Below are 24,674 nucleotides of genomic sequence, written 5' to 3' on the forward strand. Positions count from 1 at the left end.
ACCAGTTCAAACATTGCACATTCCATTCCTTAAAGAATGTTCACCTACTTTTCACCACCCAGTTCAAAACACTTTCCCATTTGTCTAATGCAGCGTCAGTGATATTTCAATAAAATTGTTTGTCTCCTGGGATATGGAGAGATCACTAAAAAAGAGAATATGAAAAACTCCAGGCCCCTAAAATGTGATGTGATCATGAGCCCTCAGCAGTGCGAGCGCTGTTATTCATTCATTCTCTATAGATATAGTTCCGATACAGGCCATTGTCTACACATGATTTCATTCCTGATTTAAACTGATCATTCTCTCTCTTCTCTGTCTCCATACAGTATCAAGCTATGCATAACTCAGTACTGGCATCACTAAGTACTGGCATCACTCAGTAATGGCATCACTCATCCGTTTATGTGATCTCTGTTTTCCCTGTGTCTGTCTGTCTGTCTGTCTGTCTGTCTGTCTGTCTGTCTGTCTGTCTGTCTGTCTGTCTGTCTGTCCGTCCGTCTGTTTCTCTGTCGCTCTGCCTGTCTGCTTGTCACTCTGCGTGTCGGTCTGTCTCTCTGTCTGTCGCTCTGTCTGTCTATGTGTGTCTGTCTGTCTGTCGCTATGTCCATCTGTCTGTCTGTCGCTTTGTCTGTCGCTCTGTCCCTATGTCTGTCTGTTTGTTTGTCTGTTGCGCTGTCCGTCCGTTTATCTGTCTGTCTGTTGCTCTGTCTGTCTGTTTATCAGTCTGTCTGTCGCTCTGTCTGTCTGTCTGCCAAATACGTCAGTGTCTGTTCTGTTTGGGTTATTTTGCAGCTGCTGATAACCTTCAAATAACACTCCCCCTCTCTCTCTCTCTCTCTTTCTGTCCTTCTGGTTCACTCTCTCTCTTTCTGTCCTTCTGGTTCACTCTCTCTCTCTTTGCATATTTCTCCCTGTGTATTTCACTCTTTCTCTCCTTTTCAACAGACTAGAAAAACATGTCTGCTTGCATGCCTCCCAGCCATGTTGGAGACATCTCCCTCCTTCCCTCCCTCCCTCCCTCCCTCCCTCCCTCCCTCCCTCCCTCCCTCCCTCTAACTGAGTTGTTCTGTGGTTATGTAAGTCTTCAGATCAGTGTGTCACCATGGTTGTCAAGGGAGACAGAGAACAGAGGGGCTATGGAAGAGGGTCAGGAGAGAAGGGAGAGAGAGAGAATGAGAGCTGGAGGATAGAGAGAAACGAATGAAGGATACAGATGAGCGAAATAAAAGAGAGATGTATGATTATGCTATAAAAGTTGGAACAATATACATGATGTAATATCAGTAACTGAAATGAAACATCTAAAGTAGATAGAAGACAGAAAGAGGAGATAAGGACAAGAGTTGCATAGAAGAGAAAATCAGAGATATTAAATAAACATGAAACAAATCCTTTTTTAAACACAGAAGGGATACATAGAGGAAGGAAATAAAGGGATGAAGCTGGAGGAAGGAAATAGAGGGGAGGTGGAAAATAACTAACTGTAGGTGTAGGGAAAACAGAGAGTGGAGGAGAGTCACATATAGAGAGAGGGAAAAGGAAGAGAGAAAGACACAGGTATAGATAGGGCTGAGGGTTGTGTGGCTGCAGGCTCCACACACTCCAGTGTTGCTCCTCTAACATACTTTGATTTATCTGCCTTCTCCCTGTTTCATAACTAAGCTGGCAGAACCTTGCATCACACAGCACAACCCCCACTCAGCTCTGTGAATGGCACCGAATCAGAAGGAATCATCACAACATAATGTTTGTCTTATCATAACGCTGCCCATTTTAAAACAAATGCTGATTTATGAAAAACGAGGGCAAAAAAAAAACTGTTTTTAACACCCACATGACTAAATGAGAGTTAAAGTGTTAATTGTTGTTGTTGTTTCCAGTGGATCATAGATTCATCGTTATGTTCGCTCCATTCTGAAAAGTTCCCATCTCCAATCCTCCTTAAAACTCGATCCCGCGTGTGCGCGGCCACGAGAACTACGAGGGGACCTCGGGAGTGAGTTCGTCCACGCTTCGAGAAGTAGGTTAGCAGGGTAGACTGAGAACCTTGCAAGAACCTTGGAACCTTGCAAGCCAAGCTAAACCACCGTGGGAGTATTCTGTCAAGAAGTTACCGAAATAGTGCATCGAGACAAACAGGAAAACATGCAACTTGAACTGTCGAATTTCTTTGCATTTAATTAACTGGCGCAAGACTCTCCTCGCTGATTTTTGCCTTATTTTCTGAAAAAATATTTTCTAGTTCATATTCATTAAGCTAAATAAGTTTTTTTTTACGTGCCAGCAAATGCTGGTCTTTCAACAGTTTTACAGATATTTGTATTCAGTTACAACCCACATGAAGTCAAATTCATTGATCCAGAAACGATAAATATTCAACATGAGAGGTAAATGAATTATTATCATTCATATTCAAATAACTATACTTTGTAGACTTTTCAATGTCACATATATCCTATGTTCATTTTGCCGATGTCGAAAGCTATTGAAATGTAAATTACTTTAGCTAAAAGTGCAACTGCTTTCCTTTTCAAGTGCGTAGGCTATCACCTTAATCTCTCATTCTGCTTTAGCCTGCCTGGATTATCTGGCTACTCTTGCCAGGCGCGCCACTGCCTCCGAATATTATAGGAATTCCTTGGCTGTAGGCTGGAGAGTTTTCTGTAACTAGTGAAATTGCTTATTATTTATATGTATTATTCATAATAAAATAATGTTTAGGTTAAATGTGTGTACAATGTTGTAAAGGGTTGTAAAGTCTGATTAATTAGGCTGTTATACACAATTTATTGGTATACAGCCTGAAACATGTTTGTGCAAAATCGTTTAAATGTTCCTTACAAGCCTGAATGTTGAATAAAAGGACATTTGAATTTACATCTCATGCTTAATACAAGCAAAACTAAATACATGATGTTTTCAAATTCTCATAAAATTGTCTCAAATTGATTACAATTTCACTCATTGGATAGTTATTTCATCGAACCGGCCCTGCGTACAAATCCCTTGGTATTTGGATTGACGATGATTTAACATTTAAAAAACATATGAATGAGCTTGTTAAGAAGCTAAGATTTAAATTGGGCTTTTTATCTTTTACAGAAACAAAGTTTACCTCTCTAGTAAACAGGAAGCAGATTTACAAATGAACCCTGCACAAAGAGACTTTAGTCTCAATATGATTTCTCTGTTGAAATAATGGTAAATAAACTATACCGGGGGCTGTCTTTCAGCTGCTCGAAATTTGAGACAAAATATCCACAGGAAAGTATTGTTTACTTGACTTTTTGGAGGGATATTTGGTTTTCTTTCATCAATAGCAATTGAACCAAGCATACCATGACAATGAAAATTGAATATTCTGAATCAGGGAAGGATAGATAAAAAATAAAACTTTTTTTGAAGATTGAAATCTGAATAGAATTGTTTTTTTTACACCAACAATTTTTTTTCTCCATCCTCCCCCTGATTCAGATTATACCATTTTCATTATCATGGAATGCTTGATTCAATAGCTTTTAACAAGACAAAACTGAATACCCAATAAAAAACTAACTTTACCATAGTGCCTAACCAACCAAATACCTACCAGCACTCTAAAAAGTCAGGTTAACAATACTTTTCTGTCGATATTTTGTCTCAAATTTTGAGCAGGTGAAGGACAAGCCGCACATACAACTGGTAGAGTAAGTTCGATGTCATTTTATTCGTCACATGCTTTGTAAACAACAGGTGTGGACTAACAGTGAAATGCTTACATATGGGCCCTTCCCAAAAATGCAAAGAGAAAGAAATAATAGAAAAGTGAAATACGTAATAAGATACACAATGAGTAACGATAACTTGGCTATATACAAGGGGTACCATTTATATAACTAGGAATAAAGTGACAGATAGTAAACGGCAGCAGCAGCGTACGTGATGAGTTAAAAACTTTATTCAAAAAAGGGTAAATGCAGATAGTCCGGGTAGCTATTTGGTAAGCTATTTAACTAACTAGCAGTCTTATGGCTTGGGGCAGAAGCTGTTCACGGTCCTGTTGGTTCTAGACTTGGTGCATCGGTACCACTTGCAAAGCTGTCATCAAGGCAAAGGCTGGCTACTTTGAAGAATCTGAAATATAACATATATTTTGATTTGTTTAACACTTTTTTGGTTACTACATGATTCCGTATGTTATTTCATCGTTTTGATGTCTTCACTATTATTGCACAAAGTAGAAAATAGTAAAAATGATGAAAAACCCTGGAATGAGTAGGTGTGTCCGAACTTTTGACTGATACTGTATATATCGTAAATCACCCATAGACCATATTCCCCTCCTCCCTATTGGCTGTCTCATTGTCATCAGTGATTTTTTGTATTAAACTTGATTTAACTAGGCAAGTCAGTTAAGAACAAATAACTTATTTACAATGATGGCCTAGGAACAATGGGTTAACTGCCTTGTTCAGGGAAAGAACTAAAGATTTTTACCTTGTCAGCTCGGGGATTCAATCTAGCAACCTTTCGGTTACTGGCCCAATGCTCTAACCACTAGGCTACTTGCCGCCCAAATCAGATCAGGCCTACCACCGTCATGTCGTTGGCAAAATGTATGATAGTGTTGGAGTCGTGGGTGAACAGCGAGTACAGGAGGGGACTAAACACACACCCCTGAGGGGCCCCTCTGTGTTAAGGGTCAGCGTGACGGATGTGTTGTTGCCTACCCTCACCACCTGGGAAGTCAAGGATCCAGTTGCAGAGGGAGGTGTTTAGTCCCAGGGCCCGTAGCTGAGTGATGAGCTTGGAGTGCACCAGGGTGTTGAACGCTGAGATGCAGTCAATGGACAGCATTCTCACGTAGGTGTTCCTTTTGCCCCAGTGGGAAGGGGCAGTGTGGATGCAATCGAGATTGCGTCATCTGTGGATCTATTGGGGCGGTATACGAATTCAAGTGGGTCCAGGGTGTCTGGGATGATGGTGTTGATGTGAGCCATGACTAGCCTTTCAAAGCATTTCTTGGCTACATATGTGAGTACTACAGGGTGATAGTCATTTAGACAGGTTACATTGGCGTTCTTGGGCACAGGGACTATGGTGGTTTGCTTGAAACATGTTGGTATTACAGACTGGGTTAGGGAGAGGTTGAAAATGTCAGTGAAGACACTTGTCGGCTGGTCAGTGCATGCTCTGAGTATGCATCCTGGTAATCTGTCTGGCTCTGCGGCCTTGTGAATGTTAACCTGTTTAAAGGTCTTACTCACAGCGGCTATGGAGAGTGTGATCACACAGTCTTCCGGAACAGCTGGTGCTCTTACGCATGGTTCAGTGTTTCTTGGCTCGAGCTTCTCCGGTAGGTTCGTGTCACTGGGCAGCTCGGGTGTGGGGGGAGGGGAGGGAGAGAGGGAGAGAAAGAAGGAGGGACGGAGAGCGAGAGGGAGGGAGGGAGAGAGAAAGAGACAGCCAAAATAGTTGACATGATTGAAAAAAATTCACAAACAGAAAGATTGTGATTAAAAGGTTCTGATTTGCGGCAATGTTCAGCTATTGCTACTTTTGTTGCTGATTGTCTTCTCACGAAGTCGCCTCTAAAATTGAAGCAATGTTACTGCAATCAAAAGGCATACCAAGACTTGTTACAATTACAGTCTGCGGCTGTCACAACAATGTAACAACATAGTAACTGATAGACATATATTGCTATTGTAGCATATAAAATGTATATTTACTTTTATGAATAATAGTATTTAGTGTTTGTTTGGATTGAGGGCTTTTGGCATAGTGAGGGTACTCTGTTCCTAATCTGTTTGTAGAGGGAGGGAGGGAGGGAGGGAGGGAGGGAGGGAGGGAGGGAGGGAGGGAGGGAGGGAGGGAGATTTTTGGGGCCTATAGAGGGTAGTTCCACTGGCTGGCAGGATATCGAAATGTAAACAACCCCAGTTCTTTGGCTCACTGGACTGAAAATACAATTTTAAGAAGTCTCTCGTTTGCTGAGACCTAAAGAGAATTCCTTTTGTTTTTTGTTTGTATAGTTTTTAAAACTCTTTTGTTTGTCTATGGAATCATTTTGGCAAAGAATTTATTTTGCACCTTTTTTTATTATTCATATTTTTATTAAGTGTTGCTAATCCTCTTTTTATGATTACAGTGACTCGTTTTTCACTCTTTCACATGTCATTAACAATCTATCACCAGCACAGCTTCACACAGCTTCACACAGCTTCACGCAGCTTCACGCAGCTTCACGCAGCTTCACGCAGCTTCACGCAGCTTCACGCAGCTTCACACAGCTTCACACCTGTGCACCTCTAATGGATTGTAGTACTACGTGGTAATATTTGCATTCCATGACAGATCAGAGTTGATTTAAATAGTTATTGCACAGCCAAAGTGCAAATAATCATTTGTTTTGTGAGTGGTAAACTGACCTCCATTAGGAAATGATCTGTTACACTGTCCTTCACCTTGTGTGACACAACAGGCAACAACCTCCTAGGGACTTGACTAGAGGAGCCTTGTATGCAGCAATAACTGCTCATTATGTTTCATGTAATGTGATACTGTTTGGTTAGCCTACAGAGGGGTGACCGAGAAGGCAACACCATTTCTGTTTTCTATGGCCTCCTGCACTGATTTGAAAACACAGGAAATATGCAAGCAATATGAATACCTACTGGGAGTTGGCTTTCACAAGTCCAGTTCTTTCCCATCAGTGTCGGTTGAGGGAAATGGAGAGGAGAAAAGGAAGGAAGCCACTTCAGACATTAGACACACCCTAATGTTGAATGATTAATTTGCAATAGAGTTCCACTTCCCTCGGATCAAAGCTTTTCACAGGCATTACATAACATTTATTGTAACATGCCCTGCCCAGAACTGTAAAAAAATAAGTTAAAGCACAGAGCTCTATGTCTCTGTGTGTGCACTTGCGTGTTACTATGAAAAACAAAGTGAAATGTGGCTGGCTGGGTCTGTCAGGAGGATCGGTCACTGGTGAAAGGGAATTGGTCTGGCAGCCAAAGTTGAGTGATGATGTCACCAGTCTGTCGGCCCCTGACAACACCCAACTCTCACCAGTCATCCAGCTCAGCGTTCAACACCATAGTGCCTCAAAGCTCATCACTAATCTAAGGACCCTGGGACTAAACACCTCCCTCTGCAACTGGATCCTGGACTTCCTGACATGTCAGCCCCAGCTGGTGAGGGTAGGCAACAACACGTCTGCCACGCTGATCCTCAACACTGGGGCCCCTCAGGGGTGTGTGCTTAATCCCCTCCTGTACTCCCTGTTCACCCACGACTGTGTGGCCAAACACAACTCCAACACCATCATTAAGTTTGCTGACGACACAACAGTGGTAGGCCTGATTACCGACAATGATGAGCAAGCCTATAGGGAGGACGTCAGAGACCTGGCAGTGTGGTGCCAGGACAACAACCTCTCCCTCAATGTGAGCAAGACAAAGTAGCTGATCGTGGACTACAGGAAAAGGTGGGCCGAACAGGCCCCCATTAACTTCGACGGGGCTGTAGTGGAGCGGGTCGAGAGTTTCAAGTTCCTTGGTGTCCACATCACCAACGAACTATCATGGTAAAAACACACCAAGACAGTCGTGAAGAGGGCACGACAACACTTTATCCCTCTCAGGAGACTGAAAAGATTTGGCATGGGTCCCCAGATCCTATAAAAGTTATACAGCTGCACCATCAAGATAATCCTGACCGGTTGCATCACCGCCTGGTATGACAACTGCTCGGCATCTGACCGTAACTTGCTACGGAGGGTAGTGTGTACGGCCCATTACATCACTGGGGCCAAGCTTCCTGCCATCCAGGACCCATATACTAGGCGGTGTCAGAGGAAGGCCCAACAAATTGTCAAAGACTCCAGTCACCCTAGTCATAGACTGTTCTCTCTGCAACCGCACAGCAAGCGGTACCGGAGCGACAAGTCTAGGACCAAAAGGCCATAAGACTGCTGAACAATTAATCAAATTGCCACCCGGACTGTTTACATTGACACCCCCCATTTGTTTTTACTCTGCTGCTACTCGCTGTTTATTATCTATGCATAGTCACTTCACCCCTACATACATGTACAAATTACCTTGACTAACCTGTAACACCACACATTGACTAGGTACAGGGAACCCCTGTATATAGCCTCGTTATTGTTATTTTATTGTGTTACTTTTTATTGTTTTTTACTTTAGTTTATTTGGTAAATATTTTCTTAACTCTTTCTTGAACCACATTGTTGGTTAAGGGCTTGTAAGTAAGCATTTCACAGTAAGGTCTACAGCTGTTGTATTCAGCATTTCACAGTAAGGTCTACAGTTGTTATATTCAGCATTTCACAGTAAGGTCTACAGCTGTTGTATTCAGCATTTCACAGTAAGGCCTACAGCTGTTGTATTCAGCATTTCACAGTAAGGTCTACAGCTGTTATATTCAGCATTTCACAGTAAGGTCTACAGCTGTTATATTCAGCATTTCACAGTAAGGTCTACAGCTGTTATATTCAGCATTTCACAGTAAGGTCTACAGCTGTTATATTCAGCATTTCACAGTAAGGTCTACAGCTGTTATATTCAGCATTTCACAGTAAGGTCTACAGCTGTTATATTCAGCATTTCACAGTAAGGTCTACAGCTGTTATATTCAGCATTTCACAGTAAGGTCTACAGCTCTTATATTCAGCATTTCACGGTAAGGTCTACAGCTGTTATATTCAGCATTTCACAGTAAGGTCTACAGCTGTTATATTCAGCATTTCACAGTAAGGTCTACAGCTGTTATATTCAGCATTTCACTGTAAGTTCTACAGCTGTTATATTCGGTGCATGTGACAAATACATTTGATTTGGTCTTGTAGTGGTTACTACAGCATTTCTCAGTGCTTTATAATGCAAAATTGATTATGAATTATTTTGCAGAACATGGCATGCTTTAAAACAAGATGCAGTTCTGTAGATAAGGCATCAGATGTCTCTCTTATTTTATCTTTCGCTTTAGCAAAGCAGAAGAGTCTGAATACATATGCAAATATTTGTTATGACAAATGGAGGTCTGTTATTCTGATCTTCTGACTTGACTTCAACTGGGGACAAGAACATAATTAGTTGAAGCAGAAGCTCAATTTCAGAGAGAGTAGTCAGATTAGATAGCAGATATGATACTGCCATAGAGCTGATAGTTCATAGTCCTACTGGCACCAAGCCAGCTACAGTACCTAGTGGCTTTATGGATGTGTCCTTCGGTTGTCTTTCATTCCATCCATTATGTAGTGTTTATCAAGTCTTCACTCCTTCATTCACACTTATCGAGCTGAAGAATATCAGTGGTAACTATAGTAATAAGAATCATTTTCATTTGATCACTTTCAAACAACTGTTTAGAATTAAGATTTGTATTGTATCATTATTTATTTATTTATTTGCTGGATATTAAGTAGACAGCTGTGCTTTGAGCTGTGCATTTCGGAGGCTCAAAGTCTAGTTGAGTTCCACCTTAAAACCTGGGGTAGAGAGCCCTATTCACACAGTGTGCAAGCGCCTGACTACCCCCTGCCTCCCCTCCCCTCGGTGAGAAAGTGTGTCAGTAGGACAGAATTGCATGACAGGCTACCGCGCCTGACCGATATCCCACACAACCAACCCCCGACAGGCCCTGCCCGCCCCCTAGCCAATGGGAGCTGCAGCGGCAGAGAGGAGGCGGGGCGGTAGCTAGAGTGACCTCCCTGAATGAGTATGTTTATGAAATGCTCGCAGACGAGAGTTATATAACCGAGCGGAGTGTTTCTGAAATGCTCGCAGACGAGAGTTATATAACCGAGCGGAGTGTTTCTGAAATGCTCGCAGACGAGAGTTATATAACCGAGCGGAGTGTTTCTGAAATGCTCGCAGACGAGAGTTATATAACCGAGCGGAGTGTTTCTGAAATGCTCGCAGACGAGAGTTATATAACCGAGCGGAGTGTTTCTGAAATGCTCGCAGACGAGAGTTATATAACCGAGCGGAGTGTTTCTGAAATGCTCGCAGACGAGAGTTATATAACCGAGCGGAGTGTTTCTGAAATGCTCGCAGACGAGAGTTATATAACCGAGCGGAGTGTTTCTGAAATGCTCGCAGACGAGAGTTATATAACCGAGCGGAGTGTTTCTGAAATGCTCGCAGACGAGAGTTATATAACCGAGCGGAGTGTTTATGAAATGCTCGCAGACGAGAGTTATATAACCGAGCGGAGTGTTTATGAAATGCTCGCAGACGAGAGTTATATAACCGAGCGGAGTGTTTCTGAAATGCTCGCAGACGAGAGTTATATAACCGAGCGGAGTGTTTCTGAAATGCTCGCAGACGAGAGTTATATAACCGAGCGGAGTGTTTATGAAATGCTCGCAGACGAGAGTTATATAACCGAGCGGAGTGTTTATGAAATGCTCGCAGACGAGAGTTATATAACCGAGCGGAGTGTTTCTGAAATGCTTGCAGACGAGAGTTATATAACCGAGCGGAGTGTTTATGAAATGCTCGCAGACGAGAGTTATATAACCGAATGGAGTGTTTATGAAATGCTCGCAAACGAGGGTTATATAACTGAGCGAGTGTGTTTGTGAAATGCTAGCAGACAAAACAAGGCAGAACAGTTGAATTGTTATGAACACACCCTTTCTGCCTGTCTCAAACTGTTTGAGTAGCATGCTAGCTAGCCTGTCCACTTTGTTCAGATGTTGAAATCAAGTGCCCTACCTTGTTTCTCAGAATGCCAATTCAAATCAAATCAAATTGTATTTGTCACATGCGCAGAATACAACAGGTGTAGACCTTACAGTGAAATGCTTACTTACAAGCCCTTAATCAACAATGCAGTTTTAAGAAAAATAAGTGTTAAGGTGGTATTTACTCAAATAAACTGAAGTAAAAAATAAATAAAAAATAAGAAAATAGAAAAATGTAAAATTAATTAATTATCGAGCAACAATGAATTAACAGTTGTGAGACTATATACAGGGGGTACCGGTACAGAGTCAATGTGGAGACTATATACAGGGGGTACCGGTACAGAGTCAATGGGAGACTATATACAGGTGGTACCGGTACAGAGTCAATGTGGAGGCAATATACAGGGGGTACCGGTACAGAGTCAATGTGGAGGCTATATACAGGTGGTACCGGTACAGAGTCAATGTGGAGGCTTTATACAGGGGGTACCGGTACAGAGTCAATGTGGAGACTATATACAGGGGGTACCGGTACAGAGTCAATGTGGAGGCTATATACAGGTGGTACCGGTACAGAGTCAATGTGGAGACTATATACAGGGGGTACCGGTACAGAGTCAATGTGGAGACTATATACAGGGGGTACCGGTACAGAGTCAATGTGGAGGCTATATACAGGGGGTACCGGTACAGAGTCAATGTGGAGGCTATATACAGGTGGTACCGGTACAGAGTCAATGTGGAGGCTATATACAGGGGGTACCGGTACAGAGTCAATGTGGAGGCTATATACAGGGGGTACCGGTACAGAGTCAATGTGGAGGCTATATACAGGGTGTTACGGTACAGAGTCAATGTGGAGGCTATATACAGGGTGTTACGGTACAGAGTCAATGTGGAGGCTATATACAGGTGGTACCGGTACAGAGTCAATGTGGAGGCTATATACAGGGTGTTACGGTACAGAGTCAATGTGGAGGCTATATACAGGGGTACCGGTACAGAGTCAATGTGGAGGCTATATACAGGTGGTACCGGTACAGAGTCAATGTGGAGGCTATATACAGGGGGTACCGGTACAGAGTCAATGTGCGGAGGCATAGTTTAGTCGAGGTAATTGTGGTAATATGTACATGTGGGTAGAGGTAAAGTGACTAGGCATAATAAACAGAGAGTAGCAGCAGTGTAAAAATGGGGGGGGGGGGGGGGGGGGGGGGGGGTGACACACAATGCAAATAGCCCGGGTAGCCATTTGATTAGCTGTTCAGGAGTCTTATGGCTTGGGGGTAGAAGCTGTTAAGAAGCCTTTTGGACCTAGACTTGGCACTCCTGTACCGCTTGCCGTGCGGTAGCAGAGAGAACAGTCTATGACAATAACGTAGATAATTGTGTTTTAAAACCTGGATTCTTGCGATATAGGTATTTGGAATATCGTGCAAAAACATACATTCTAATTCATGAAATATACCGCCCAGCCCTACATTCAGCTGGCCCAGTTGCTCTGTGTATTTCTGTCATTACTTAGAGGAGAGAACAGCAGACTTTTCCCCTTTTTTTCATAGAGAGAGTGGGAAAAACAAACAAATTGTAATGCCAACATGTAATGCCACAACAACAATGCATTAAATCTCTGAGAGGTAAATGAGTTTCCATATGTCTGCCTCTCAGAGGACTACAGATCCATATGTCTGTCTCTCAGAGGACCACAGCTCCCATGCGGGACTACATATCCCATACTTCATAAATTACACAGATTCGTTATCTCTGTCTTTGGCACAAACATGAAATAGACTGGCAGATTGAGCAGCGATAGCGTATCACATGAATGAGTTGGTTGTTTCTGTCTCTGTGTAGTACTATGGCTGCTGTGAAGTTAAATAGCCAACCGACTCCTCTGTTTAAACTAAAACATGTTTTTCTTCACATATGACTGCCCTCCATTTTAGGCACTTATATGGGCCCCTTGTATGTGAGAGGGAAAGATAGTGTGTGAGGGGACTGGGTTTCTGACACATGACTCTGTCTATTTCTGTCTTTCACCTCACTGGGTCCACAGACAGACCGACAGCATGAGAGACACACGGCCAGATTTAGTTTCAAATTCACTTCAATCAAATAATTTCCCCACTCTTTTTATTGCATACTATGTTTACTTGTATTCTTCTCTGTGCTGGGGCAATCTGTGTTAGTATGAAATATGGCACATAGATAAGGCATGATTAAAGTCAATATTTGTCCATTTGAATACCTTTCAGACTGCTGCTATGACACTCAGAGCATGCAAGGCAGAGCCAAACTGACAGCCTGCCTCTCACTTCACAAGATGTTGATCATAGCCACATGCCAGGTGGAAACCTGTAAACCTGTTGCAAATGCCAATATTCAATCAATTAAACTGTATTTATAGAGCACATTTCTTACAGGGGATGGATGCATTTCAAAGTGCTTAAAAAATAAAATAGAGAAGGTGAGAAAGATAACGCAAAAGGTTTTCTAAATGAGACAAATGAAAATAGTCCTCCCTCCGTCGTATCAGAATCTTCCAGTGCTAGCCCTGCAGTGTGTCTATATAATGTATGTGTGAACGTTGCAACACATTATGCAATGAAATCAGGTCATGATCTGAGCTCCTCTTGGCCGTGCCCCAAGAGAGATTGGCCTCAGCCGTGGTGTTACTCAATAGTGAGAGTTGTTTGTGTGTGGCCATATTAGTCCCAACTCATGTCCTTATTTTGAGATCTACTAGCTGTAGACCTGGCAGGGCAGTAATATTTTTATGGATTCTCATTAGTTTTTAATACAGGTTTAATAACTCACTTGATGGGTTGAGCTTCACAGCTTTTGTAATATATCTCCACCCCCTCTCTCTCTCTCTCTCTCTCTACAGCTCAAATAGAAGTAATACCCTGCAAGATCTGTGGGGACAAGTCCTCAGGTATCCACTATGGGGTCATTACCTGCGAAGGTTGCAAGGTGAGCTAGTAGTAGTTGGGTTTCTTCTTTACTTTCTTCATGTGTTCTTTAACAATATGAAACAAAGACAAGCTGCAATTGAAAATATCCTTAGTTGTGATCAATGAAATAATACTTCCATTTTGTAACATCTAGGTTTATGATACTGGAATTATATACATTATGTAATCATTTGACTCATCCTTTGTGTTTCTTTGTGTAGGGATTCTTCCGCCGCAGCCAGCAGAACAATGCCATGTACTCGTGTTCCCGCCAGAGAAACTGTCTTATTGACCGAACCAACCGCAACCGCTGCCAACACTGCAGACTGCAGAAGTGTCTGGCTTTGGGTATGAGCCGGGACGGTGAGTCACACACACACACACAGACGTGCGTGGAGCCCAGAGGAAAACTCATGACAGGTAGTAAACACTCATTTCCACACAGATATACTGTATATACAGTGCATTCGGAAAGTATTTAGACCCCTTGACTTTTCCCACATTTTGTTACGTTACAGCCTTACTCTAAAATGGATTAACGAAAAATAAAATGTCCTCTTCAATCTACACACAATACCCCATAATGACAAAGCGAAAACAGGTTTTTTGAATTTTTTATTCAGACCCTTTGCTATGAGACTCGAAATTTAGCTCAGGTGCATCCAGTTTCCGTTGATTATCCTTGAGATGTTTCTACAACTTGATTGGAGTCCACCTGTGGTAAATTCAATTGATTGGACATGATTTGAAAAGGTACACACCTGTCTATATAAGGTCCCACAGTTGACAGTGCATGTCAGAGCGAAAACCAAGCCATGAGGTCGAAGGAATTGTCCGTAGAGCGCCGAGACAGGATTGTGTCGAGGCACAGATCTGGGGAAGGGTACCAACAAATGTCTACAGCATTCAAGGTCTTCAAGAACATAGTGGCCTCCAGCATTCTTAAATGGAAGAAGTTTGTAACAACCAAGACTCCTCCTAGAGCTGGCCAAACTGAGCAATCGGGGGAGAAGGGCCTTGGTCAGGGAGGTGACCAAGAACCTGATGGTCACTCTGACAGAGCTCCAGAGTTCCTCTGTAGAGATGGGAGAAACTTCCAGAAGGACAACCATCTCTGCAGCACTCCACCAATCAGGCCTTTATGGTAGAGTGGGCGGACTGAAGCCACTCCTCAGTAAAAGGCACATGACAGCCCACTTGGAATTTGTCAAAAGGCACCTAAAAGGCTCTCAGACCATGAGAAACAAGATTCTCTGGTCTGATGAAACAAAGATTGAACTCTTTGGCCTGAATGCCAAGCGTCACGTCTGTAGGAATCCAGGCACGCTCATCACCTGGCCGATACCACCCCTACGCTGAAGCATGGTGGTGGCAGCCACATGCTGTGGGGATGTTTTTCATCAGCAGGAACTGGGAGACTAGCCTTGGTCGAGGGAAAGATGAACGGAGGAAAGTACAGAGAGATCCTTGATGAAAACCTGCTCCAGAGCGCTCAGGACCTCAGACTGGGGTGAAGGTTCACCTTCCAACAGGACAATAACCCAAAGCACACAGCCAAGACAACGCAGGATTGGCTTCGGGATAAGTCTCTGAATATCCTTGAGTGGCCCAGCCAGAGCCCGGACTTGAACCCGATTGAACATCTCTGGAGAGAGCTGAAAATAGCTGTGTAGCGACGCTCCCCATCCAACCTGACAGAGCTTGAGAGGATCTGCAGAGAAGAATGGGAGAAACTCCCTAAATACAGGTGTGACAAGCTTGTAGCGTCATACCCAAGAAGACTTGTGTCTGTAATCTCTGCCAAAGGTGCTTCAACAAAGTACTGAATAAAGGGTCTGAATACTTATGTAAATGTGATATTTAGCAAAAATGTCTAAAAACCAGTTTTTGCTTTGTCATTATGGAGTATTGCGTGTAGATTTCCAAGGGGAAGGCTGTAACGTAACAAAATGGGGAAAAAGTGAAGGGGTCTGAATACTTTCCGAATGCACTGTATATAGATAGATATACTTACATTCTGATTCTTCTCTTGTCTCCCTCCAGCGGTGAAGTTTGGCCGTATGTCTAAGAAGCAGCGAGACAGCCTGTACTCTGAGGTTCAGAAGCACCAGAAGAACCAGGAGGTTCTGAACCAGGAGGTTGTGAACCAGGGGTGTCTGAACCAGGGTTTGTCCCTGACCAGGGAAGATGTGGCAGGGGGAGACAGCGAGGGGGACAGGCACAGGGAGCTCAGTCACTCCTACAGCAGCGGCGGCTCCAGCTCCACCCTGAGTGACCTGGATGACATCCCCGACCTGTTTGACCTGCCCTTGACCCCGGAGGAGGCCCACGAGTACTGCAGCCTGGAGCTGCTGGGAGGCCACGGCGGAAGCACCGGGAACACCTCAAACTCTTCATCGTCATCATCCTCTAACAATTCATCCAATCAGAACTCGCCGCAGCAGAATCTGCTGGATGTCACCGACGCCAGTGGAATCAAACATGAGTACCAGATGTTGTCGCACACAAAAGCTGCACAGCTGGAGCCACTGGCCGAAGACTGCACTCTTATGGATATAGGTACAAAATCTATTACTATAACTAACATCACCATCAACATTTCCCAGTATCAAGTAAACATCTTATCTGTAGTGGTCTTGTATTTATATGGTCCTGTGTTTCTGTTTCAGGGCGTATAACCCAGAGTGTCGTTTCTGTTTCAGGGCGTATCACCCAGAGTGTGCCGTTTCTGTTTCAGGGCGTATCACCCAGAGTGTGCCGTTTCTGTTTCAGAGCGTATCACCCAGAGTGTGCCGTTTCTGTTTCAGAGCGTATCACCCACAGTGTGCCGTTTCTGTTTCAGAGCGTATCACCCACAGTGTGCCGTTTCTGTTTCAGAGCGTATCACCCACAGTGTGCCGTTTCTGTTTCAGAGCGTATCACCCACAGTGTGCCGTTTCTGTTTCAGAGCGTATCACCCACAGTGTGCCGTTTCTGTTTCAGAGCGTATCACCCACAGTGTGCCGTTTCTGTTTCAGAGCGTATCACCCACAGTGTGCCGTTTCTGTTTCAGAGCGTATCACCCACAGTGTGCCGTTTCTGTTTCAGAGCGTATCACCCACAGTGTGCCGTTTCTGTTTCAGAGCGTATCACCCAGAGTGTGCCGTTTCTGTTTCAGAGCGTATCACCCAGAGTGTGCCGTTTCTGTTTCAGGGCGTATCACCCAGAGTGTGCCGTTTCTGTTTCAGAGCGTATCACCCAGAGTGTGCCGTTTCTGTTTCAGAGCGTATCACCCACAGTGTGCCGTTTCTGTTTCAGAGCGTATCACCCAGAGTGTGCCGTTTCTGTTTCAGAGCGTATCACCCAGAGTGTGCCGTTTCTGTTTCAGAGCGTATCACCCAGAGTGTGCCGTTTCTGTTTCAGAGCGTATCACCCAGAGTGTGGTCAAGTCCCACTTGGAGACGAGTCAGTACAGTTCTGACGACCTGAAGAGGCTGACATACAGTGGGATTCAGTACTCACCTGAGGAGACCCGCAACTTCCAGTGCAAGGTGAATACACACACACACACACACACACACACACACACACACACACACACACACACTGCTACTCACTAATGTATTGCATTATTGTTGTATTAAATTATGATTTCTCTATTTCTCCCAGTCTGAAGAGTTTATGTGGCAGCAGTGTGCCCACCACATCACCAATGCCATCCAGTATGTGGTGGAGTTTGCCAAACACATCACTGGCTTCATGGACCTGTGTCAGAACGACCAGATCATTCTGCTCAAAGCAGGTTCGTACCTTTATACATGCACACATCCAGATTACAAGTACCGCTCAAACCACTTTAGGACATGCACACACTGATTGTTATGTGAACGCTCTTTCTTTCACACACATATACAAACAAACATGGATCAAACCCTATAACACTGAAGCACATTCCTGTAATGAGTGAAGAAATGGCAGAAGTCCTTTATCTTGTCCTTCTTTTCTCCAACATTCTTCCTTTTGTGCTCTTTTTGTTTTTTACAAACCACACATCACTGCTCCGACCATTTAACTAAACCGTCTCTGAAACATATTTATACCATTCAACAACCATTATATCTGCACACACACGTTGATTTGACGATAACTCAGTTAATGTTTGAAACCCCCTTTTGATAAGTTCTTGATAATCCTTATTGCCCTGCTGACTTTCAAATTGTTCAAATGACTTACATCTGCTATCCTCCAATCTGGAATGTTTTACTTTCCGTTGGGTGTTTTTTTTTCTTCTGCATGTTGGAACATCTTCTGTGCTCTCGGTATCCCCCCTTCCACTCACTCCTCTTCCTTCATTCCTGTGGCTCTCGATGGTTGCCTTTGCAGGCTGTCTGGAGGTGCTGTTGATCAGGATGTGCAGGGCGTTTAACGCTAACACCAACACCATGTTCTTTGATGGCAAGTTTGCCTCCGCCCAGCTCTTCAAAGCCCTCGGTAAGCGTCTCAGATAGGTTAGCCTATCCCTTGTCTGATACAGTATTTAGAATGTATAGAGCTGATACTGTTAACTACTCCAAATACAATTCAGTGGAACATGATGTGTGCATATCTAATATTGTGATTGTTCTCTGCAGGTTGCGATGACCTGGTCAGTGCCGTGTTTGACTTGGCTAAAGGTCTCTGCCGCCTGCAGCTGACCGATGAAGAAATGGCTCTGTTCAGCGCTGCTGTCCTTCTGTCCCCAGAGCGACCATGGCTGACCGACAGCCAGAAGGTCCGGAAGCTGCAGGAGAAGCTCTTCCTGGCTCTGCAACACAGTCTGCACATGAGCGGGGCTGCCGACGAGAAACTAGACCAGGTAGAAGGGATCCAGATTTTGTCAAATTAACGTCAGATTTGACTTTTTGTAGCAGGTTTGGAGAACAAATTTAGCAGGTTAAGAGAATTGGGTTAAGGTTAGGAAAAGGGTTAGGGTTAGCCAAAATTCCCCAAAATTCTACTCTTGATGTTAGTTTGATAAAAGCTAGATCCCTTCTAGCCATGAGCGGGAAGACTCAGCACACGGCACGATGACAATACACAGCCCACAGCCTCTAGCCATGACCCAGTTGTCATTGGCTCAGATCCACCATATGGGAATCACTGGTGTAGCGTACGTCTCCTCTCCAAGAACTTTATGATACGGTCCTCTACAGAATATTCCAAACAGCTGCATAAGCATATTTTATGGGGCCTTAAGGCCTTGTGCTGTAGAGTAAACCAGTGGTTTCCCAACTCCAGTCCTCCAGTAACCCCAACAGTATAACAAACATGTGTAGCCCTGGACAAGCACACCTGATTCAACTTATCAACTAATCATCGAGCCCTCTACAAGTTGAATTAGGTGTTTGTTCAGGGCTACAACTAAAATGTGTACTGTTGTGGGTACTGGAGCTGGGAAACGCTGCTGTAGACATTCTTTAAATCAAACTAAGACAAACAGTTAAACAGTCTAGTGTTGTAAGCCGGATCTATCCCATGCAACTTAGCTTAAGTCCATATACATTTCATGCGTTGTCTGGATTTCTTCCATCCCACCATGTCCATAGATATTGAGCGTATTTTCCTGACTTATCCCGGTGTCCTCTTCTCCTGTAGATGGTGTCTAAGCTGCTGATGATGAAGTCCATCTGTAATCTCCACGTCAACAAGCTGGAGTTCTTCCGTCTGGTTCACCCCGAGACTGCATACAGCTTCCCACCACTCTATCGGGAAGTGTTCGGGAGTGAGATCTCTCTACCCGACTCTACAAAGAGCTCCTAGAGAGAAATATGGAGTGAATGTGTTAGAGGCAGGTTAAGAAAAGTGTGGAGATATGGAAGGGAAAGGGGAGATTGAGCGAGGGATATAAATATTGAACTCAGAAATAACCAGCAGTTAACTAGACAATCCAGGACTTAAAATACTCAGTTTCCCAGCATGCTGTGGCGTTATTCCTCCTCTATCCTAGCAGGCCATGCACCTTACACTACAGACTTCACCTTCAGGGTCCTTTTGTACCGTAGCACTTTGGACAAATGAATGGGCAATATGCATATTCTACAGTGTGAACATAGATCATTTAACATTAGAACATCGATGCTCCCCAACCCCGCCATGAATGTACCACACTGACAACCACCAATGCACCAGCCAGAACCACACACAGAATGTACGTATTAACACTCTGGGACAGTTTGACTGGTTGAATTAGAATCATTGTAATGCTATGGTTCTACTCAACAGACACAGGGTTCTTTCATTTATAGTCCCAAAGACACAGTTCTCAGTGGTACCCATATGTAGACTGCATGTATGTTGGACATGTATGTACTCACCAGCCCTAAGAGACCAAGATTATCATTCAGTTATTTCTCTGTTACAAATGAGGATATAACAGGTATGACATGCCACGCTACTTGGTCATGGCCTTACTGGTCAATTATTCTTTGTTGATCGTCTGCCTACAGGTTTATAGCAAATTCACAGAACGGTCACACACTCACAGAACGGTCACACACTCACAGAACAGTCACACACTCACGGAACGGTCATACACTCACAGAATGGTCACACACTCACAGAATGGTCACACTCACAGACATAGGCACTTGTTCTGACAGTGTTTGGTGCTGCCCTTTGTAGACTTAAAAAATGCATTGAGAAACCTCAGTCGCTCACCTACTTCCCTAGAGAGAGAGAGTCAGGTTTCCATGGCAACACCCACCCCCATAGCAACCCAATGGGGTTACGCAATGTATGTAATTTGACCATTTGGGAGGCTGAACACTCTTTGCATAGTGAACACTGCCAAGGTAGGCAGCCCAATCACACGAAGGCAAAGGAGGGTCTCTAGTAGAATGGCCCAACATTGTTAATGAAACGGACTCTTGCCTCATGAGACCGCGCTGGGTTAAAGAAACAGCAGAAGACAGAACATAAGAAGAGAAGAGGACACTTTATGAACTCTGAATAACAAAGACACTTGAGAACAGCTCCTCTGTGAGAGTCCCTAACCAGCAACATCCAGCCAATAGGAATAGTCTCCCATTCACTAATGCCTTGTCTTTGGGTTACAGTTAAATTGTCTGTGTGTAAACTCTCTTTGCTGGTTGGATCAACTGTATTATTTTTGTACATTGCTGTTTCTGTGTCATCTACTCCTCACCAAATGTCAAAGATCTTTCCTATCCACTATCCCACTGGGCGAGCACAAGTCTAAGGATGGACCGAGCTACCAGCTACCCCCCTGAGTTAGACATCTATTTGTATTATGTTTATGAGTCAGACAGGGCATCTCTTAACCCTTTGAGGAGCATGGACAGACAACATATCCTGATTCTACTTGTTCTTATTGAACTGTAAAGTTCCACAACAGAATACTGAGAATAAGGTTCTATGAACTCACTCCACAAAGGGCTAAAAGTGACTCGTAGCCACTCAGGGAGCTAGCTATGTTCTGTCAGTCTCTGTACTAGCAGTCTCTGTACTAGCAGTGTTTTCCTCTCACCTTGCAGCTAAGACAAGACCCATAACCTTGATCACTGCGAACGTAATCTTTGTTTGTGAATGTTACTCACACAGTATCAGAGACCTTTCCCCTTTATTCTCAATATTACAACACAATCTGAATTTTACAAGACACGATCTAAAAAATATACATATTTTTAGAACATGTTATTCTTGGGATTTAATGTTGCTTTTGTTGTGAGTGTTATTTCTGTTGGTCTGATTTTTTTATTTTCCTCTTGTTATGTCATCACATTTTTGTCTTGTAAAATAAGTGATCTATTTTTTTTTAAGAAAACCTTACAAAAAAACAGAAACTTGTTTTCCTCTCTATTCCCCGTAAGACAAAATGTACAATAGGTATATTGTCAGTCAAAGAGTAAACAAGTTACTCAGCTCAATGTATACTGCTCAAAAAAATAAAGGGAACACTTAAACAACACAATGTAACTCCAAGTCAATCACACTTCTGTGAAATCAAACTGTCCACTTAGGAAGCAACACTGATTGACAATAAATTTCACATGCTGTTGTGCAAATGGAATAGACGACAGGTGGAAATTATAGGCAATTAGCAAGACACCCCCAATAATGGAGTGGTTCTGCAGGTGGGGACCACAGATCACTTCTCAGTTCCTATGCTTCCTGGCTGATGTTTTGGTCACTTTTGAATGCTGGCGGTGCTTTCACTCTAGTGGTAGCATGAGACGGAGTCTACAACCCACACAAGTGGCTCAGGTAGTGCAGCTCATCCAGGATGGCACATCAATGCGAGCTGTGGCAAGAAGGTTTGCTGTGTCTGTCAGCGTAGTGTCCAGAGTATGGAGGCGCTACCAGGAGACAGGCCAGTACATCAGGAGACGTGGAGGAGGCCGTAGGAGGGCAACAACCCAGCAGCAGGACCGCTACCTCCACCTTTGTGCAAAGAGGAGCAGGAGGAGCACTGCCAGAGCCCTGCAAAATGACCTCCAGCAGGACACAAATGTGCATGTGTCTGCTCAAACGGTCAGAAACAGACTCCATGAGGGTGGTATGAGGGCCCGACGTCCACAGGTGGGGGTTGTGCTTACAGCCCAACACCGTGCAGGGCGTTTGGCATTTGCCAGAGAACACCAATATTGTCAAATTCGCCACTGGCGCGCTGTGCTCTTCACAGATGAAAGCAGGTTCACACTGAGCACATGTGACAGACGTAACAGTCTGGAGACGTCGTTGAGAACGTTCTGCTGCCTGCAACATCCTCCAGCATGACCGGTTTGGCGGTGGGTCAGTCATGGTGTGGGGTGGCATTTCTTTGGGGGGCCGCACAGCCCTCCATGTGCTTGCCAGAGGTAGCCTGACTGCCATTAGGTACCGAGATGAGATCCTCAGACCCCTTGTGAGACCATATGCTGGTGCGGTTGGCCCTGGGTTCCTCCTAATGCAAGACAATGCTAGACCTCATGTAGCTGGAGTGTGTCAGCAGTTCCTGCAAGAGGAAGGCATTGATGCTATGGACTGGCCCGCCCGTTCCCCAGACCTGAATCCAATTGAGCACATCTGGGACATCATGTCTCGCTCCATCCACCAACGTCACGTTGCACCACAGACTGTCCAGGAGTTGGCGGATGCTTTAGTCCAGGTCTGGGAGGAGATCCCTCAGGAGACCATCCGCCACCTCATCAGGAGCATGCCCAGGCATTGTAGGGAGGTCATACAGGCACGTGGAGGCCACACACACTACTGAGCCTCATTTTGACTTGTTTTAAGGACATTACATCAAAGTTGGATCAGCCTGTAGTGTGGTTTTCCACTTTAATTTTGAGTGTGACTCCAAATCCAGACCTCCATGGGTTGATAAATTGGATTTCCATTGATTATTTTTGTGTGATTTTGTTGTCAGCACATTCAACTATGTAAAGAAAAAAGTATTTAATAAGATTATTTCATTCATTCAGATCTAGGATGTGTTATTTTAGTGTTCCCTTTATTTTTTTGAGCAGTGTATATTCTTGTATGTTGGGATACTTTACATGTGCTTTAAAGAATATAATAAAAGTATTTCTTTTGAATATGTGAAGTGTCTGTCTTAAAAATGTTAACTCTTTCATCACACACTTGGTTTATTTACATAAAAAAGGATAATACCACTTACAGCATACAGAATAGTGGTAATAGTATGGAAACATTATTTGCCTAGATACCCCTTAATTTCATAATCATATACTTGTTTCTGGGTAATACACCACATACAGTGCATTCGGAAATGATTCAGAACCCTTAATTTTTCCACATTTTGTTACGTTACAGCCTTATTCTAAAATGGATTAAAAAAAAATAAAAAATCCCCTTATCAATCTGCACATAATACCCCATAATGACAAAGCAAAAGCTGGTTTTTTTACATTTTTGAAAATGTATTAAAAATACAAAACTGAAATATGACATTTACATAAGTATTCAGACCCTTTACTCAGTACTTTGTTGAAGCACCTTTGGTAGCGATTACAGCATCAAGTCAGGGTGGCAGGTAGCCTAGTAGTTGGGCCAGTAACCAAAAGGTTGCTGGATCAAATCCCCGAATCTGTTGTTCTGCCTGGTAGGCCATCATTGTAAATAAGAATTTGTTCTTAACTGACTTGCCTAGTTACATTTTTTTTTAAGTATTCATGGGTATGACCCTACAAGCTTGGCACACCTGTATTTGGTGAGTTTATCAAATGTAATCCATTTTAGAATAAGGCTGTAATGTAACAAAATTTGGAAAAAGTCAAGGGGTCTGAATACCTTCCAAATGTACAGTACATTGTGCGTAACCATAGCTACAAGAACAATATCTGAAAGGAACAGATAGATGTCAGTATTATCGTGATAGCTCCCCCTAGCTTTCCAATAAGCTAAGTGGAGTTTCTGCCATATTTCTCTCATGGATCCAGTCCATCCAGATCTGTGAACACTGAAGTGGTAGGACCTGGATGATAGGGCTAGGGACCAAATGGAACCGGGCCTAAAATCAAATCCAATGTATTTGTCACATACACAGTTTACAGCAGGTATAAAAGCTGCAGCCAAATGGTTATGTGCTAGCTCCCTCAACAATGCAGTACGTTAATCAATAATAACAATGAAAAGAGTTGAGAGTCTTATGTATAACACATTAGCCAGATCTGTTTGTGCTTTTACAAACTCCATTGTCATTGTTTTGGCATGACAATTCCATAAGGAGTTGGCTAGAGAGCAGAGACAGACTGGGACCAGGTTAAGAACACGTCACACTCCAAACTGCAGAGTGGGACCTGGATCATTCAGGATGGTACCACATTGTAAAACGTATTGCGCTGAACAGACATGATTCTCTGCAATTAGAAAAGGTATGACATCAGCACCATACATTTTTGTATATATTCTGCAGCATTGTACCTCTCTGAATAAGGCTCAAATCTGAATAAGGCTCAAATGTTGCCAAAAACATTCACGCATTGGGAAAGGAAAAGGAGCCGACTGGGAAAAATCCATTGTCCTCAGCAGAGCTG

The 24,674-nt window shown here is 43.5% G+C and overlaps 1 protein-coding gene across 2 annotated transcripts; it reads left to right on the forward strand.

The window, feature by feature from the left end:
* The first annotated feature begins 1,953 nt into the window (after positions 1-1,953).
* LOC115157395 (nuclear receptor ROR-beta) lies at positions 1,954-21,604 on the forward strand. 2 transcript variants are annotated; one of them, XM_029705604.1, is made up of 9 exons: positions 1,954-2,390; positions 13,593-13,678; positions 13,881-14,022; positions 15,703-16,218; positions 16,432-17,189; positions 17,308-17,440; positions 18,022-18,129; positions 18,270-18,493; positions 19,273-21,604. In XM_029705604.1, exons 1-9 carry the CDS (start codon positions 2,384-2,386, stop codon positions 19,435-19,437), a joined length of 2,139 nt encoding a protein of 712 aa, XP_029561464.1. In that variant the 5' UTR covers positions 1,954-2,383; the 3' UTR covers positions 19,438-21,604. The 2 variants fall into 2 exon arrangements, with proteins under 2 accessions (XP_029561464.1, XP_029561465.1); XM_029705605.1 differs by having other exon boundaries at positions 1,964-2,390; positions 17,062-17,189.
* Positions 21,605-24,674: the final 3,070 nt, after the last annotated feature.

This window comes from Salmo trutta, chromosome 21, assembly GCF_901001165.1.
Source record: "Salmo trutta chromosome 21, fSalTru1.1, whole genome shotgun sequence".
In the NCBI taxonomy this organism is placed as follows: Eukaryota; Metazoa; Chordata; class Actinopteri; order Salmoniformes; family Salmonidae; genus Salmo; species Salmo trutta.

Coding starts and splice junctions, on each gene's coding strand:
- LOC115157395 (XM_029705604.1), top strand. Junction 16,219..16,431: donor CTGCACTCTTATGGATATAG/GTACAAAATCTA, acceptor TTTCTGTTTCAG/AGCGTATCACCCAGAGTGTG. Junction 17,441..18,021: donor GATCATTCTGCTCAAAGCAG/GTTCGTACCTTT, acceptor TTGCCTTTGCAG/GCTGTCTGGAGGTGCTGTTG.